A 19,946-nucleotide genomic window follows, 5' to 3' on the forward strand; every position below is an offset into this window, starting at 1 on the left:
TTCTGCAGTAGAAAGTCGTTTTTAGAATGACAGTGTGTAGTTTAGTAACAGGGAACCCCCGCCCTCCCCCCTCACCCATCCCTGTATTGTGTGAGTGACTTGACAGATGAACAAAAGTACATTATCCACACTTGTTTACTTTGTAAAGTTGGAGAGGGTGGGGGGGGGGGGGGCGCTGCTGGCGCTGCCAGAGCGGGGATTGCAGGAAAAAGGCGGGTTTTACTGAGAACCGCCAAGCTCACAAGTGCGCCTGCGCATTACATTGACTCGGGTTTGGGCGCGAGATTTGGCGGGAGGGGAGGGTCCAGCGCTTTGTTTGTAGGAATCTGTGTTTACAGAGCGTACACTTTAATCTCAACTTGCTTCCTCCTCGTGTGACTTTGGGTGATCACTTGCAGCGACACTTCTTCCGCACACTAAGAAACTCATGGCTCGGCGGCCACGGAATAGGTAACTATTATGCGTTTTGACTGCTGCCTGATGAACAAACAATAAATGATTCTTGCAGAAAAAGGAAGAACTTTCACTTTAATTTAGTGAGGTTTACACTGTGGTTAGAGTAGAAGACCTGTTAAATAGTGAGCTAGTTCTGTCCTGTTGAGATATTTCATGCAGCTAATTTATGAATGGATCTGGAGCCGCGTACGTGTGGTTTGCTAATTGCTTCTGCAATAAAACTAAATCGTCATTTCAAATAGAATCAAATTGAGATTATTGTCTCAATTTATTAATCGAAATTATGTATATGCGGTAGATTTAAAAGGTGCAGAATCTGTATTCATTCATGTTCGCTGATTGTGAGTGACAAATGACAACAGCGCTAAGATTGAAAAATGTAGATAGATCCTTTTATGCAATTATCATTAAGTCTAAAAAATATAATTTATATTACACGTCTCCGGAGTATTGCATACGGAACAGTTTTATTAGTGTTATCTGCAACGTTGATACATCATGTCTATCAACACGTTGCTTACACATGAAAGTGTTGACTGCTCTGTGTTTGTGTGTAGTTTATATTGTAGTTTCGCAGTTGCTATGATCATTATTCACCGAACTACGAGCAAGGACAAACCGAATGCTTTAAGAAATTTGTATTCAATTTTGATCAATGAAGTAGATAATTTTTTTATTGTTTTGTTAGTGCATGAACTGGTGAATAACACGTGGATATTATTTTTTTGTAAGCTCTATGAAACTGAACACAATTCAACACAATATGAAACATTCAACACAGTATAAATAAGGTGGTTCTTAAATGTGTCATTAGAACCTGAACTTGGCAGAGACTCTGACCTGGGTTGTCATTCAGTTAATACACGGAGCAGTGCCCGTGCCAGAAATTGCTCCGATATCTTTCTCGAACTTGACCATTCGTCCATGACTAACATTTGTGGTCTAAGTAACTTGAGTATACCAGATACTTTATCGTCATTAAAATCCGAATGAACCGAAATGGGGAACAATGACACCTACCCAAAGTGTATGATACATGATCATAAAGTTCTTAGCACTCGCAAACGGCGGAAATTCATTACGGCCGAGATAAATGATAGGATTCTTTCAGAATTTCAGGACGAAAAACACTCGCACGTATATAGTAATGCGGCAATGGTTTAATTTAATGTAGCAAGTTTGGTTTGATCACACACGAAAAGTACCGAACGGAGATTTTGACCAGTTAAATAAGTCCGAGTGCCGTAGTTGTTGTGTTCAGTGCATGAAGTGCCGAGTTCGTGGTTTATTGAGCTTTCATTTATGGGTCACTGGAAAAACTATCTAAAATCTCGCAATTGACTGTAGAGACGTTACGATCGCGATACTATGAACTCGGCAACATTAAAAAACATTTACCTTTTACTCTGTTGTCGCCAACGTATTGGTTTAGCATTATTTTACAAGTACCAACAATTAGCAGAATTCAGAGTTCAGTAAAGATTGTTCAATTATACTTAAACTGCCGGTAGCTGGCTTGAATTTTCAATAGATATTTCATTTGCGGCGAAGTAAGGACTTGAAGATAAGATACTCAGTAAAGCGGGGCCAGATTAAAAAAAAATGCAACCACTTTTATTATGGTTGATCAGTAAGAAAAATATTGTCACCTGTTAGCTATTACTTTGTCAGGATATATTGATTTTGATGTCGACTGCAAAAATGTGGTTGTTTCTGTATTCCAGCATATGCTCCTGGTGTAAATATATGTCAGTTTGTATTGAATTGTAGAGTTTACCATGTGAAGGCATGCATGTACTCTCAGAAGAGAGCAAATCCTTTTAATATTTTATATAAAATTTGATGTAGCATATGAAGGATCATTTTGGAAGTTCATTGCGCATTTCAGTCTCTGACAATGTAACCATTATTTTTTTACTGCAGATCAATCCTGAAGTTTAATACCTCAAAACATTTTTAGACCAGATGAACCACTTATGCAAGCATTGATACATGTTTAAAACTAAACATGGTACACCTACATTTCAATTGAACATTTGTTTTTAAAGGTGTTAATGTTATTTATTTGTTTCACAACCAAAAACAAATCTTGAATTACCATTCCCCAAGTAGCTCCCAAATGAAATGCAATGTTTCATTGGGGAGAAAGTTTGACTTTTCTTGCCCGACCACTAGATGGAGCAATCTGCAGGGATAGACAGGGGGGGGGGGGGGGGGGGGGGGGCATTCAGGAACAATGCCTCCTTCAGGCTGAACTTGGAGTAGTATAAGTGGTGGCTCCGCTACATCTCATGCAATTGACAGTGCTGATAGCAGAGTCATAGCGTTGTATAACACACAAAAAAGATCCTCAGTTAAAATGCATTGAAGGATGTAATGTATGGCTGCAGAAACGGCATTTCGTTTGGACCTCAAGGGGTCCAAATTACAATAAATTGAATTGTATAGCTTAAGGAATAAAAGTAGTTGTAATTCTGTTCCCATTTGTTAAATTAGATCTTAGTTCTCAGTTTGAAGAGAATAATTTCAAAGGGCATAGTATTGAAACATATTAATTATAGGGATGTTGCACGTGAGGTCAAAGGGCATAACACACGCAGTAGCTCAAGCCTTCTGGAGTACAAGGCAGCTTCCGGCATACAGTAGTAACACACGAAACACGTACGTTCTTACCTGTTAAAAACCGCCAAAATGGGCAATTTTTTGCACTAAAAAATTGTGGAAAGAGGGGTAACCGTGAGAGAAAACCGCCAAAATCACAGCTGCTCACTGACTTGTGAAAGAGCAGCGTGCCTGCGGATTGAGGGCAACTCCCGGCCCTGACCGCCCGGGGCTGGAAGGTGACTGAGCGGTCTGAACCCGAGCACCAAGGTTCAAGCGACCGAAGGAGCGGATCCCTCCGGACAGCCCCCATTCTCCCCCCGGGGTCAGCTCTGTCCTCCACGGCTGCCCTCCGGCCCGTCTCCCCCGTGTCCATCTGCTCTGTCACGGGCTGTGGATCGGTAGCGCACACACACGGGGCCGGGTGGAGCGGGGCCACGGCTCCGGGCAGCAGACACACGGGGCCATAAACCCGGCAATGTCCCCATCGGCTGCAGCAGAGTTGGGGACAGTCTGGTCCCTCCACCCACCCAGAGTCACTGACTGCACCGGCATCGGACGCGACCCCCACACCGGGGTGATTGATCCGACCTCCACCACCACACGGGGTGATTCAACCCCCGGACCCCGACACACACACGACACACAGGGTGATTCACCCGACCCTCACCACCACACGGGGTGATTCAACCCCATGACCCACACACGGGGTGATTCAACTCCCCACCACCACACGGGGTGATTCAAACCCCCGACCCACAAACGGGGTGATTCACTTCCCCGATCCCCACCACCACATGGGGTGATTCAACCCGACACTCACACCGGGTGATTCACCACCTACGACACACACACTGGGTGATTCACCCGACCCCCACACGGGTCCAGACGGCCTGGGGTCCGCGAGTGGAACCAGTCAGTGTGGAGTCCGGATGCTGGGACAGAAGACGGGCCCACTGTACTGGCAGCCATAGTAAGTGCTTACCTGACGTTCACCGCTTGTACTCCAGAAGGCTTGCATGGCAACAGTATGGGTCGTGACTTCGACTGCCGTGTAACCTCCCTATTCCAGAAAATGTTGGTGGAACTCAGCGGATTGAACAGCATTCTAGGGGGAAAGGAATTTAATTAGTTATAGGAGCAGAATTAAGCCATTCGGCCATCAAGTCTACTCCGCCATTCAATCATGGCTGATCCATCTTTCCCTCTTAACCCCATTCTCCTGCCTTTCAGGTTTTTACCTGTGATAGTAAATGTTTTCCCCTTATTTTGTTACCCTATTAGTGGGGACACTTGGCGATACTTAGTCTTTCAATAATAATGGCACTGATATCCATTTTTAGATGCGTTTTGCAGACATTACTCAGGATATTTGGAGTTTGCACCCATAGATTTTGCTTACACTATTAGTACAGAAATAATTCTGGGCTTGGGGATCTTCATCCTTTTCTTAAGTATTAGCATATTTCTTGAGCATGGCTCTTGGCAAAAGTTGCCATTTTTCCCATGCCTATTTACTAAATGACATACATATTACCGAATTTAAGAGAACATTTGATAGTAGAAATTGTCACCCATGACTCCTTCAACTAACTTCCTCATCATTAGAAGCATGCTCCCTAAAGACATTATGATGTCAACATTTGGCATTCTCCACCCAACCCTCACAAAGGTCAAAATATTAATCCTGGGTATGAAAAAGGTGACTTTTGTGGTCAGGGTCTACATAATCGTCAGGGTTCTTCATAATCATTAAGGTGACTTATTGTTTAGATCTTGTATACGTGTATTTGTACAATTATTTAATTTAACTATGCCTTACAACTAATGTTTGAATAACAATTGTAAAAGAATACTTAAAATTTTAAAGCAGATCAAATCCTACTAGAATGGCATTACTAGAAGGCAATTACATTTTTGATATTGTAGAATTATACAACTAAAATAAACATAAATGGATATGAGAATGTTTATAATGATTCACTAGACTAAGTGGGACCCATTGAAGGGCTGGTCCCCCAACGCAATATTCCACCTCTCCACCAATTCCAATATACACACACACACACACACACACACTCACACAGATTCACACACACTCACACTCACACACACACACTCACATACACACATACACACACAGATTCACACTCACACAGATTCACACACTCACACATACACTCACATACACACACACACAGACTCATTCACACACACACACACACACACAATCAATCACACACTTACACACACAGAATGACATACTCACACTCACACAGACTCACACACACATACACTCACACACACACACACACATATACACTCAAACACACATACACACACAGACTCAGCCACAGAGACACATACACTCACACACACACACACACTCACAAACACACATACACTCACACACCATATAAGACAGTAAACTTTCTTGAATCTACTCACACGGCTGAGCGCGGCCTCTCCACTATGGGGCTTCCGCAGTCAGCGGAACTTCCGCAATCAGCGTGACCTCTGCACTTACCGGAAATTACACAATCAGCATGACCTGTCCACTAAGCGGAAGTCACGAAATGAGCAGGACTTTTGGACTGAACAGAGTCGGACCTAATAAAACATTTATTCCTTCCAAACACAGCCGAACCTAATAAAGCATTTATTCCTTCCAAACACAGTCGGATCTAATAAAGCATTTATTCCTTCCAAACACAGTCGGACCTAATAAAGCATTGCAGTTTCAAGCACAGGCGGGGCAGCAGGCCAAACAACTCATGGCATTGTCATTAAGGGCTAACAAATCATTTATTACAAGTACTCACAGTTCAGTTGATTCACAGCTTAGAATAATAGTCGTTGCCTCTCCCTCATGAACTTACAGAGTGACTCCAGGCATCCGGGATTTTGTAGTCCTGTCCCGTCCCCCCCCCCCCCCCCCCCCCCCCCCCCCCCGGAAGGGGCATTACCTTAATTGCACTGATTGACAGGCGAGAGGACCAATCAGCTGATCTCAAGGAATTTTAACCACTCATAATTTTTTTATTTTTCATCGATGGGAAAATTCTCCGGGCTGGCTCGGTGGAGGGTGTAAGATGGCCAAAAATCACAGTGATACAGGATAGCGTTTTTTTCTAAAATCAATATACAGCGCAGACAGGAAGTGGTCAAGATGAGACTTTTAATTATACAGATTAGCAGTCATACATATTAATTGTAAGCAATATTTCCATTATTAATGGCATTGTATTGTTTCAAATGTGCCTGCTAATTGATCTGGAGTAAATAGAGTTAAATACTCTAGACATATAGTAAAAATAATTTTTGTGTGGAATTTTAATTCTATAATTAAATAGATAATGCTTTTTAAATCATAATACATGTCAAGACATTTGCTCAAAAAGTTATTTGGAATGTGTTCATGCTCCTGAGCTATTGCATTACAGGTGCACAACCTTTTATCCGAAAGCCTTGGGACCAGATACTTCTCAGATTTCGGAATTTTTCGGATTTCCGAATGGAAGATTTTTAGCGTAGATTAGGAAGGCGGCTTGAAAAGTCTGGAGCGGCTGCCTCCTCCCCGGAGACCGGGGAATCATTGTAAATCATTGCTTAAATGTTAGTCAGTTAGTTTGGAGGGATTTTATGTGGTGGGGGGGTGAAGGGGGAAACTTTAATTCTTAGTCCCCTACCTGGTCGGAGAGGCGGGGAGCGGGCAATGCCTTACCGGGTCGCTGTGCAGTAAGCTCCGGAGCGCTGTGGCCGCCGACTCCCAACATCGCGGAGCTGGGGGCTGCGGGCGGGCGGCCGCGGGCGGCGCCGGTTGGAGCTCCGACCCCGGCAACTCTACCCCTGGTTGCGCGGCGCTCCAAATCCAGCGCCGCCCGCCCAGCAGCCCCAGCTCCGCGATGTTAGGAGTCGGCGGCGTCGCAGCGCTGGGATACCAGCGGGGAGCGGGCAATGCCTTACCGGGTCGCAGTGCGGTAAGCTCCGGAGCGCTGTGGCCGCCGACACGGAGCTGGGGCTGCGGGCGTCCGGCCGCGGGCCACGCTGGATTTGGAGCGCCGCGCAGCCAGGGGTAGAGTTGCCGGGGTCGGAGCTACAACCGGCGCCGCCCACGGCCGGACGCCCGCAGCCCCAGCTCCACGATGTTGGGAGTTGGCGGCCACAGCGCTCCGGAGCTTACTGCACGGCGACCCGGTAAGGCATTGCCTGCTCCCCGCCTCTCCGACCAGGTAGGGGACTAAGAATTAAAGTTTCCCCCTTCACATAAAAGCCCTCCAAACTAACTGACTAACATTTAAGCAATGATTTACAGATGTTTAAGTGTCTCCCCGGTCTCCGGGGTGGAGGCAGCCGCTACAGTAGTACAGACCTGGGTTGACCGTGGGTCGTTTCGGGTCAAGTTTGGCGCCAAACGCGAGCTTTGGTGTGCAGACGACATCCTGGGAAAAATGTCCGGTTTTCGGAGCTTTTCGGTTTCCGGAACTCCGGATAAAAGGTTGTGCACCTGTACCACATTTGAAAAAAACCCGTCTAGAACGTTGTTATGTTTGATGAGAATATATTCAAGTTTGGGAGATAAGATTGATATCTAAATATTAAAAGTATTTTATTTGTAGTTTATACAGTAGTGATGAGGAGGAAGAAGAGATTGAAATGTTTGATCATGATTACGATGGTCCACAACCAAAGTCTTGTAAACGGCAGTTAAGTAAAACTCGATGGACGCGTGAAGAGGTATGAGATACAATCTTCTTTTAAGATCTGAAGAAGCGATAAAATTAAAGAATGTCTAATGTATTCAGTTGTACTAATTACTTGTTATTCTTTTAATTCTTGAAATACAGTGTCCTCCATAATGTTTGGGACAATGACCCATCATTTATTTATTTGCCTCTGTGCTCCACAATTTGAGATTTGTAATAGTAAAAATCACATGTGGTTAAAGTGCACATTGTCAGATTTTATACATTTTGGTTTCACCATGTAGAAATTACAGCTGTGTTTTATACATAGTCCCCCCATTTCAAGGCACCATAATGTTTGGGACACATGGCTTCACAGGCATTTGTAATTGCTCAGGTGTGTTTAAGTGCCTCCATAATGCAGGTATAAGAGAGCTCTCAGCACATAGTCTTTCCCCCAGTCTTTCCATCACATGTGGAAACTTTTATTGCTGTTTATCAAAATGAGAACCAAAGTTGTCCCAATGAAAGTCAAAGAATCCATTATGAGACTGAGAAACAAGAATAAATCTGTTAGAGTCTTCAGCCAAACGTTAGGTTTACCAAAATCAACTCTTTGGAACATCATTAAGAAGAAAGAGGCGAGCTTACTAATCGCAAAGGGACTGGCAGGCCAAGGAAGACCTCCACAGCTGATGACAGAAGAATTCTCTATAATAAAGCAAAATCCCCATACACCTGTCCGACAAATCAGAAACACTCTTCAGGAGTCAGGTGTGGATTTGTCAATGACCACTGTCCGCAGAAGACTTAATTAACAGAAATACAGAGGCTACACTGCAAGATGCAAACCACTGGTTAGCTGCAAAAATAGGATGGCCAGGTTACAGTTTGCCAAGAAGTACTTAAAAGAGCAACCACACTTCTGGAAAAAGGTCTTGTGGACAGATGAGACGAAGATTAACTTATAGCAGAGTGATGGCAAGAGCAAAGTATGGAGGAGAGAAGGAACTGCCCAAGACCCAAAGCATACCACCAAATTTGTGAAACACAGTGGTGGTGGTGTTATGGCCTGGGCATGTTTGGCTGCTGAAGGTACACTTATCTTCATTGATGATACAACTGCTGATGGTAGTAGCATAATGAATTCTGAAATGTATAGACACATCCTATCTTCTCCATTTCAAACAAATGCCTCAAAACTCATTGGCCGGCAGTTCATTCTACAGCAAGACAATGATCACAAAGCTAAAGCAACAAAGGAGTTTTTCAAAGCTAAAAAATGGTAAATTCTTGTGGCCAAGTCAATCACCCGATCTGAACCCAATTGAGCATGCCTTTTATATGCTGAAGTGAAAACTGAAGGGGACTAGCCCCCAAAACAAGCATAAGCTAAAGATGGCTGCAATACAGGCCTGGCTAGAGCATCGCCAGAGAAGACACCCAGCAACTGGTGATGTCCATGAATCTCAGACTTCCAAGTAGTCATTGCATACAAAATACTAACCATGCGTACTTTCATTTACATGACATTGCTGTGTCACAAACATTATGGTGCCCTGAAATGGGGGGACTATGTATAAACACTGCTGTAATTTCTACATGGTGAAATCAAAATGTATAAAAATGGCCTTTATTAAAATCTGGCAATGTGCACTTTAACCGCATGTGATTTTTTTTTCTATTACAAATCTCAAATTGTGGAGTACAGAGGCAAATAAATAAGTGATGGGTTTCATCCAAAACATTATGAAGGACACTATATATTCCTAAACAATAATCACACTCAGTTATTAATTTAGCTGAAATCTATGGCTATTTGGGGCTATTCAAAATGTCTTAGAGGCTCAATTTGCAATTTTAATTATTGTGTGTATATTAGCAATGAATTTAAGCAGTTACTTCATGTTTTAAAGGATGAAAAGTTGAAGAAACTTGTTGAACAACATGGAACAGAAGACTGGAAAATTATTGCTAATTTCCTCCCTGTAAGTACTACTTACAATGGTGTATAGGTATAATTCCAAGACAAAGTAAATATGAGCTAATATTCTAATTTATTGTTTATTGTTTTTGAAAATTAATGTGACTTACATTAACTATGAATGGATAAATACATGAACAGTGTATAGCAATCATCCAAAAATAGTAAATCCAATTGTTTTACACCCATTTGTTTGTTTGAAATGTTCTTTGAGGAAAGCATTTACAATAATACAGATTGAATAAATAGCTTTGTTCTAATGTTATTAAAGTAAGAATGATTTTTGTTGACTTTTAAATATATTTTACATGTTATGCTGAGATATAAAAAAGTTTAAATTTCTCTCAGAATTGGACAAAAAGCCATGTATGATTTATGACCCTTAAACTTTAGATTATTTCATTTCACTTTCACCACATACATTAAGCACCTGGACCGCTATTTGACACTGACTTTTACTGCAGCTGTCACTTTGAGATTAAATGTAGTTTGATGAAGTAAAGAACTGAGAAAAAATAACGATGAACAAACAGTGAAATATACAATGACAAAACTGAAAAATACCTTAGTCCATTTTTAAATGAAATGTCCTTTTGGGGTGTTATGGTAAAATATGTGCTGAAACCTTTTGATGTTTGCAGTAGTTGGAATCGCTGGACACTGGGTTGTTATTCTCTTATTGTCTCACACATTTACATACTTCAAAAGTGAAATGCAGAAATGAAACTTGTCTGCTCAGTATTGTCTTGAATTAAAGCCACAAAGTGTTTTACATTCTCTTGATATCTTTAAAACATTAGAATAAGTTCCTGTATGTCTTTACATAACTAGAACCGGACTGACGTGCAGTGCCAACACCGATGGCAAAAAGTTCTAAATCCTGAACTCATTAAAGGTCCTTGGACAAAAGAAGAAGATCAAAGGGTAGGTTCATTTTAAAAGACTTTTAGCACTTAGAAATGTATTGTTCTTATATGCTTCCTGGTATTTCACCCAACAAATCCCATAGTGATGAGATGCTGACCAGTCAAACTAAGAGAAATGACAAATAATGTAATGATGTAAAAGCAAGGAACTACAGATGCTGGTTTATTTTAAAAAAAAGTGCTGGAGTAACTTAGCAGGTTCGACAGCATCCCTGAAGAACATGGATAAGTGACGTTTTGGGTCGGGACCCAGTTCAGTCTGAAGAAGGGATGTTTCTCCAGAGAGGCATCCAAAGAAATTCTCCTAAAATGGAGACACTTTTTTTCTGTATTGTGGATAATATGTTATATTTCCTCCCATAGGTCTTCATTCATAGGTTTTGATGTATGTGAACGACTGTATTTTAGTAAACTATAGGTAAATTAATTTTAAAATAGTAACGCATGAACAATGTTGCTATTGCTTAAAATATTAATTTAATAAACGATTTAAAAAAAATGAAAATTCCATAATTTAGTGTACCATTCAAATTTAAATAACTTGGCTATTGCCGTGTTAAAACTGAACATTTTATTATAGGTAATAGAACTTGTGCAGAAATATGGCCCAAAGCGCTGGTCTGTTATTGCAAAGCACCTAAAAGGGAGAATAGGAAAACAGTGTCGAGAGCGGTGGCACAATCATCTGAATCCTGAAGTGAAGAAAACATCCTGGACAGAGGAAGAAGACCGAGTTATATATCAAGCACATAAAAGACTTGGAAATAGATGGGCAGAAATAGCAAAGCTACTTCCTGGAAGGTAAATACTGAATAAGTGAATGTTGAAATTAGACCTAACAAAAATATCATCATAAAGTCCAATGGAGTACTGAAGAATTATATAATTGAAGGAACTAAACCATTGTAATGGGATTTTTAAAACACACTGATTTACGGTAACAGAGTTACAAGATATAATCCGAGGAATACCTGTGTCAGAATGGATGATGGAGGGAGTACTCAGTGTAATGCTGAGAGATGAGTATTTGGATTACTTCCATATAGTTTGCAACAATGAAATGAATTCAAAAGCTGCAATGCATTTACATTTGCACATAATACTAAACTAAGAGGAACAGTGGAATGATAAAACTGAGAAATTATGATTTGAACAAAATATTTCAGTAGACAGGCAGATAGAATTTAAAGTGGGTAATGTGAGCATGCACAGTTTTTATTGAAATAGCTTAAAAATAAGTTAAAGAAGAAAACCAGCCGTTCCAGTTTTCCCCTTAAACCTACATTCCTCATTTGCTGCCTGGTGCCAAATGCTTATGTACCTTAGAGCCATCCAGCTAACCTGTTAATTATGCTCATTTATCTGAGAAACAGAAAACATGTTAATCCAATGTTGATTAGATTTGTTGGTACTCAAAAGAAACTTGTTTGTGTACATTTCCTATACACAAAACATATGAACATCACCAGCTCTCTGGGTCATTTTGTATTTTTTTAAATCTTCCATATAGACACGCAGTACTTAATAGTGTATAAATATTAAGAATTGAGCTTTACCATGTGACATTAGACCATGCTGACAAGTTCTAGAGACTGTTTCAGAAATTCATAAGTGATAGGAGCGAAATTAGGCTATTCGGCCCATCATGTCTACTCCGCCATTCAATCATGGCTGATCTATCTCTCCCTCCTAACCCCATTCTATTGCCTTTTCCCCCACAACCCTTGGCACCCATACTAATCAAGAATCTATCTATCTCTGCCATAAAAATATCCATTGACTGGCTCCACAGCCTTCTGTGGCAATAAATCCCACTGATTCACCACCCTCTGTCTAATGAAATCTCTCTTCATCTCCTTCCTAAAGGAACATCCTTTAATTCTAAGGCTATGAAATTAGCTTCCCCACTCTCTCCCATCTCTCCATTCACTCTATCCAGGCCTTTCCCTATTCGGTAAGTTTCAATGAGGTCGCTCATCATCCTTCTAAACTTCAGCGAGTATAGACCCAGTGTTGTCCAACGCTCATCATATGTTAACCCACTCATTCCTGGGATCATTCTCGTAAACCTCCTCCGGACCCTCTACAGAGCCAGCACATCTTTCTTCAGATATGGGGACCAAAATTGCTCACCATACTCCCAAATGTGGCCTGACCAGTGCTTTATAGAGCCTCAGCATTACATCCGTGATTTTGTACTCGTCCTCTTGAAATAAATGCCTTCCTTACTACCCATTCGACTTGTAAATTAACTTTTTGGGAATCCTGCACCAGCTCTCCCAAGTCCCTTTGCACCTCTGATTTCTGTATTCTCTCCACATTTAGAAAATAGTCTTCGCCTTTATTCCTACTACCAAAATGCATGACCCCACACTTTGCTATACTGTATTCCATCTGACACTTCTCTGCCCAAGGATTGCGTGTGCAAATTGTCCTCATTATTGGCTGGGTAAAAAAATGTAGGCACTTTTTTGACTCACTATTTCATGGGAAATATAGACAATCACAATCTACATTTCAAAGAATGCTAGCCAGGCATTTCAAATAACTTTGGTTCAACGTAAATGGGCACATTCCTGTTTTATACGTAATTAGGTACAAAGTGCTGATATCTTTTGTTTCATGACGTTTTGAATCTGGGCTAATTTCAACAATGGATCTATTTCCATTTGTTGACATAGATTTTCAGTTGGCTGCCATTTTAGTAGGTTTTTGGAAGGAACATAGATTACAATGTAAAAATACGTCTTTTAGGCTCTCCTGTCTATTCTGGTATTTATCCTGCACATGGATGTTTATTCTCATCAATAAATAATGCCTACACAGCATAGATTTTATGTTCTGAGTTCCATGGCAAGATACTGTAAGTTGCAATTAACTACTATGCTGTATGTCCTCACAATGTGTTACTGTCTTGTTACACTGCTATTTGAAGGGGCAGGCTGATATTTCCATTGATGGTTGGTGAACTATAATACAGCCAAAGACTTCTGATTTCACAGCATCGTTTATTTTCTCTTGTTGTTTTTGGATAAATTGTTGATTAATGTACATTTTCAAATTTTCTGCATATGTAGGACTGATAATGCTATCAAGAACCACTGGAATTCTACAATGCGTCGTAAGGTAGAGCAAGAGGGGTATCTGCAAGAGTCCTTAAAAACAAACCACCAGCCAGTTGCAACAAATTTTCCAAAAAATAACCTCCTTTTGGGTTTTCCTCATACTCCTCCTTCTACCCAGTTATCCACTACCCGACCCCAAGTTAATGGTGACTATGCATACTTTCATCTGCCTGACCCACAAGAGGTAGGATTGCTGTGCTTTTCAGTAACTTTGCTATACTATATCTGTGCGTATTTACATTGAACAGCTAACAGGAAAAAGTTGTTCAGTAACCTATTCCAGAATAGGCTTTGTTTTAAGTATTTCTAATTTACATCACATTTTTTATTGCCTACATTTAAAAAGCTTCCTCTTGTTAATATTGAAGGTATTTGAGGTACTTGATTGGTAGCTGTTCATAAACAGCAGAATCTATCATTACCCTGTTTCATAAATAATATTGACGATTTAGGTTCTTTTCTGGTTGAAAGTATTTCATGCTCTCAGTATTATAATGCATAGAAAAATAATTCAGATAAATAGCAGCAGTTTTGATTTATCCCTTTTGTTATTCTGTTCAGATCTCTAATCAAATGCCTTACCCGGTTTCTCTGCATGTGAATATGGCCAATGTTCCCCAACCAGCCACAGCAGCTATTCAAGTAAGTTAATTTTTTTTCCTCCTGATTACTTTAATGTGAGTTAAGGGGCTGTCCCACTGTACGAGCTAATTCAAGAGCTCTCCCGAGTTTAAAAAATAAATAAAACTCGTGGTAAGCACATAGAATACGTAGCGGGTACGTTGGAGCTCGGGATGTCTCTTAGCGGCTCGTAACACTAACGGCAGGTACTCAGGAAACGCGGTAAGCTCGTGAAGACTCGTGAAGATTTTTCAACATGTTGAAAAATGTCCACGAGAATCCTGAGTACCTACGAGCGGCCATTACCGTAATTTTCCGAATCACGGGAAACTCGGGAGAACTCTTGAATTAGCTCGTGCAGTGGGACAGCCCCTTTATTAAGACAAATGTGCTTTTGGGTTACTTTCAAATTATTTTAAAGCATCTTCCAGGAAATACACTATTTAATCAAAAGTTTTATTTTAGAAGATATTTATCCTCTATTTTAGCAGCTAGTTTTTACCACTTATCCTCAAGGAAGTTCATTGTAAATTCATTTGGCCCTTCTTGGTTGGCTTGGCCTCAGCTTTGGTAGCTGAAATATGGAAGTCTTAATCAGTGTAACATCTTATTTAAAATCATACCCTTTGATCTTCTTTCTTTTCCCTCAACTTAATTTCAGAGACACTATAATGATGAAGATCCTGAAAAAGAGAAAAGAATAAAGGAATTAGAGTTGCTACTAATGTCGACTGAAAATGAACTGAGAGGGCAGCAGGCATTACCAGTAAGAATGTCACTGTGCGGCTTGGATAAATGGGCTAGCAGCTTCACCCCAGTGCTCTTTTCTCTCCTCTGTACCTCTAAAAGGCTCTATATTAACTTCAAATCCTTAACGTTAAACCTGAAACCTTTGCAAATTAATAGTGTATACAGTTTTTCATTTAATTATTTTACAAAAGTCTTAAATATTACTGAACCAACAAGTATATGCTTCAATGATGTATTGAAATATATTTCCTCAGTATTGTACCAATAAATGTTATGTCTTTGAAAAAGTTAATCTAGAGCCAAATTCCAAATCTATCTTTTGCTTTCAAAGGCTATGCTCTTTTATGCATTGCATTTCATCACTTGTATTATTATTATTTTTTTAATTGCATGTTTGGTGTTTACATCAGTGTTTTTAAACTGTAATACGGTTATTTACACATTATGTACATTACACATGGCTGGTCAAATTAACCGATTTTGTTTAAATTATTAGCAAATAGTGATGCATGAAATAAAATCAGGCTTTTTGATTGGTTCCATAATATATGAGCAGTAATTCAGTTGTAAAATAAATCGTGCTGGTGTTGGTTTTATTGTATGTGGTAAAAGCCAGATAAAACCAATTGAAAATAAATGGCCAGCATGCTTGGGATTTGATGAGGATTATTGATGCAGTAGGTTTGCATGACAAATAACCTGCATGATAATATACATAACTGTACTAATAGATTACATCTAGAAACTACATAAAACTGATTTATTTTAAATGTTTATAATTTCTTCCATTACCTGACTACATATTAAGCTTATCTCTAATTTCTCCTCTATTTTCTGATAATTTTGATTTGCGCACCTCTGTGTTGCGTTGGTGTGAGCTGTAGCATCAAAAAGGGTAAGCTGCAGTAATTTACTGCTTCAAAAGCAACTCTAACTCAACATTCTGATTTGGCCTACACTGGAACTAGTACAAAAAAAGGAACACACATCTTTGCAAATTTTATCTATCATCCCAATATTATCCCTGATTAGAACAAGGCTCTGGTGGTTATTGAATTATTTTATTATTTAATGAGGAAGTTTAAGCAGTTGTTGCAATATTTCAATATCTTCATTTTTCCTGTTGAGGGAAGAAAAAGATGAGTTCTAATTTAGCTAGCAAAGCAACATCTTGTATAGTTCTTTACATGAGGTTTCAAGTGTAATTTACAAGAATGATGCAACTGCTAAAATGCTTCAGCTAATATCTGATTCAATCGTGTGCAATCACATTGCTAACTTCCTTTAATTTCTCTCTTCCTCTTCTGCAGACTCAAGCTGCTAATTACTCTAGCTGGAATGGTACTGTAGTCATTGATAATGCAGGAGTTCACAACAGGACTCTAGCCATTACTTGCCTGGGGGAACATCGACAACCTGGACATCCACCTCACATGGATCTTGGTTCCATGCCAGAAGAAAGTGCATCACCAGCAAGGTGCATGATTCATCCTAATGGAATACTCTCACCCTTGAGAAATGTTCCACATTCTGATTATACAGAGGCACTTCAACTCCTAGACTCAGTGAGTGATATTTATCACCTGATTATTGTTTTAATATAGGATTTGCATCTGTTTAGTTACTTTTAAGTTGGCTATTGAATCATGAATTATGGTTAATGGATGGGCTAGTAAAAAAACATCCAAATCTTTCTAGTCATATATGTTCATCTTTAACTAATTTCAAGATAATTTTAATATAAAAATCTGACATTTTTTACCTAAGTTTTTATAATAGCACATTTACTACTTGTTCTAAATCCCCCTGGAAAATAAAATCAGATGGGATGCAGAAAGAGCACACAATCTGGCTGTGCTCATTTTGCTATTCTGAAGTTGAAAGTCCTGCTCTATTTGACCTATCTGCACCCTAAATCTAGTTACACTGTTAAATCCTAGAATATTTTTTTCAAAGATGAATGCGTGCCATGATTTGTGCTGTATACTGAAACAAAAAAGTTACTGCATGCTGAAACAAAAATGGATAGGTTAGCAAAAACTGTAAAATGATGAGGGGAAAACAAATTTATATTCAACTAATATTCATTCATATTAATATTCATTAATATTTTGCATGTAGATCGTACTAAAATCTTGGAGCAAATTAAAAATTTAAATGTACAAGTAGTTGAGAAAGGGATATTCCCATCAAATGTTATTACACGTTTGAAAGCTATAGAATTTAGCAGTTAGTTACACAGGTGGCACTGTTCGCCATTTTTAGATTCGTGCCTCCCAAATTGTTTCAGGGTCCATCTACATGGGGTGATCTCAGCAGTTTCGACTTCCTTGAAGGGGAAGACAGCACACCTAGCAAAAATGTAACAGCAAAAATTACACAGCTCCAGCACAAAGAGAGCAGTGTTTGCAACTGCGAAGGACTTACTAATACAAGCCTAAACAAAAGCATGGTTTGTCAGGGCTCCCCTGCTTCGTTCAGCCAACCCTCTCCTTCAAAGTTCTGCACTCCACCAACAATCCTTCACAGCAAAACAAGAAGCCATCCTAATCATTCACCTAATGGTGATAGTAATTCCTCCACATTATCTGACTTCAGCTACTCTACTCCCAAGTCTGCCCATGTCAAAGGTCTGCCCTTCTCTCCCACACAGTTAGACGAACAGTAATCAACAGATATTACTAATACTACAACGGACATAAAATGGTTAACAATTTAGAAACTAATTCTGTGGAACAAATGACTAATCACTTTTGTACTCGCTGATTTGACTATGTATTTTTAACCTACTCACTACTGTCCCTCTGACCACTCTTCTCAGATCAGCATAGTGCAAATTAGTTATGCTTTTAATTTTGCACTTAATTACCAACTTTATTCACTGAGTTTTCTGGAATATGTTTAGTTTTTCTTTTCCACTTGATGTTCATTTTAGTCAAAATGTTGTGTTTCCCGTAACTAGGACATGAATCCTGATCTCCAGATATAAAACTTTCCAAAATTATAACTACAAGGCAGTCCTTTCAGTTGTTTGATTTGCATCTTTTTAGTTGATAGATTCTCATTTTAAATGTTGTTAAGTTTATGAAAAGCATAACTGAAGCAAGTTGGAATAGTCAGCTAGCCATCACGATTTCTGTTTAGTCAAACAGATGCTGTTGTGGCACACCTTGCACCTGCCTACAAATGACCAGTAAAGAGGATGTTAGGACTTTGGACATACTGGGTTCCTTCTCCCTGAACCTTAATTGGGTCATAGGGTGATACAGTGTGGAAACAGGCCCTTCGGCCCAACTTGCCCACACCGGCCAACATGTCCCAGCCACACTAGTCCCACCTGCCCGCGTTTGGTCCATATCCCTCCAAACATATCCTATACATGTACCTGTCTAACTGTTTCTTAAATGTTGAGTCCCTGCCTCAACTACCTCCTCTAGCAGCTTGTTCCATACACACTACCACCCTTTGTGTGAAAAGGTTACTCCTCAGATTCCTATTAAATCTTTTCCCCTTCACCTTAAACCTGTGTCCTCTGGTCCTTGATTCACCTACTCTGGGCAAGAGACTGCATCTGCCCAATCTATTCCTCTCATGATTTTATACACCTCAATAAGATTATCCCTCATCCTCCTGCACACCAAGGAATAGAGTCCCAGCCTACTCAACCTCCTTGTAAATCTTCTCTGTACCCTTTCCAGCTTGACAACATCTTTTCTATAACATGATGCCCAGAACAGAACAAAATACTCTAAATGTGGCCTCACCAACGTCTTACACAACTGCAACATGACCTCTCAACTTCTATACTATGACTGATGAAGGCCAATGTGCCAAACGCATTTTTGACCACCTTATCTACATGTGACTCCATCTTCAAGGAACCATGCACCTGCACCCATTCCTTCTCCCCAGAGATGCTGCCTGTTCCGCTGAGTTACTCCAACATTTTGTGTCTACCTGCACTCCTGGATCCCTACGCTCTACAACACTTCCCATAGCCCTACCATTCACTGTGTAGGTCCTGCCCATGTTAGACTTCCCAAAATGAAACACCTCACATTTCTCTGTATTAAATTCTATCAACCATTCCTCAGCCCACCTGGCCTGCTGCAATTCCTCAGCCCATCAAGATCCTGCTGCAATTTTTCACAACCATTTTCACTATCTGCAAAACCACCCACTTTTGTATCATCTGCAAACTTGCTAATTTTGCCATGTATATTCTCATCCAAATCATTGATATAGATGACAGACAGTAACAGGCCCAGCACTGAACCCTGAGGCACGTCACTAGTCATAGGCCTCCAGTCCGAGAAGTAACTTTCCACCATCACCCTCTGCTTCCTTTGTGAAGCTGATTTTCTATCCATTCAGCTATCTCTCCTTAGATCCCATGTGATCTAACCTTCCAGATGATTGGGATTCAATGTATGCTTGGTGCAGGTATACCTGAAGAGACAGGCATATTGGGTGAACCGTGAATGTAGAGGGTATCTTAAACAAAAGGAAAAAATATGCAATTGTATACCACCTTTTAGATCCTTGAGACACTCCAGTGTTTTATACTGCTGAAGTACCTTGGAAATAGATTGAGGGTAACATAGTAGACTATTTGCACACATCTATCTCTCACATGTTGGGAAAGACACTAGAGAATACTATCACGTTCATCTTAAGAACAGCATGAGGTGAAACTTATCAAGCAGATAGGACTTTAGCTTAATAGCTCACTCAAAGTAACACTGTCATTAATGCAGAACTCACTCAAAAGAACATTAGAATGTACTTGAATTGTTGT

At 40.0% G+C, this 19,946-nt stretch overlaps 1 protein-coding gene across 5 annotated transcripts in view; it reads left to right on the top strand.

Annotated features, from left to right (window-relative positions):
* The first annotated feature begins 285 nt into the window (after positions 1-285).
* myb (MYB proto-oncogene, transcription factor) overlaps positions 286-19,946 on the top strand; it is a 34,890-nt gene continuing 15,229 nt past the window's right edge. For 2 of the 5 annotated variants that reach the window (XM_033020940.1, XM_033020939.1), the window contains exons 1-9: positions 286-450; positions 7,677-7,794; positions 9,659-9,730; positions 10,558-10,650; positions 11,233-11,453; positions 13,730-13,961; positions 14,339-14,419; positions 15,060-15,164; positions 16,459-16,713. In XM_033020940.1, coding sequence (XP_032876831.1) covers positions 428-450; positions 7,677-7,794; positions 9,659-9,730; positions 10,558-10,650; positions 11,233-11,453; positions 13,730-13,961; positions 14,339-14,419; positions 15,060-15,164; positions 16,459-16,713 — 1,200 coding nt within the window. In that variant the 5' untranslated portion in view covers positions 286-427. Of the gene's footprint in view, positions 451-7,676; positions 7,795-9,658; positions 9,731-10,557; positions 10,651-11,232; positions 11,454-13,729; positions 13,962-14,338; positions 14,420-15,059; positions 15,165-16,458; positions 16,714-17,438; positions 17,801-18,407; positions 18,409-19,946 lie in introns of all 5 variants that reach the window. The other 3 variants (XM_033020943.1, XM_033020942.1, XM_033020944.1) reach the window with 2 other exon arrangements.

This window comes from Amblyraja radiata, chromosome 5, assembly GCF_010909765.2.
Source record: "Amblyraja radiata isolate CabotCenter1 chromosome 5, sAmbRad1.1.pri, whole genome shotgun sequence".
In the NCBI taxonomy this organism is placed as follows: domain Eukaryota; kingdom Metazoa; phylum Chordata; class Chondrichthyes; order Rajiformes; family Rajidae; genus Amblyraja; species Amblyraja radiata.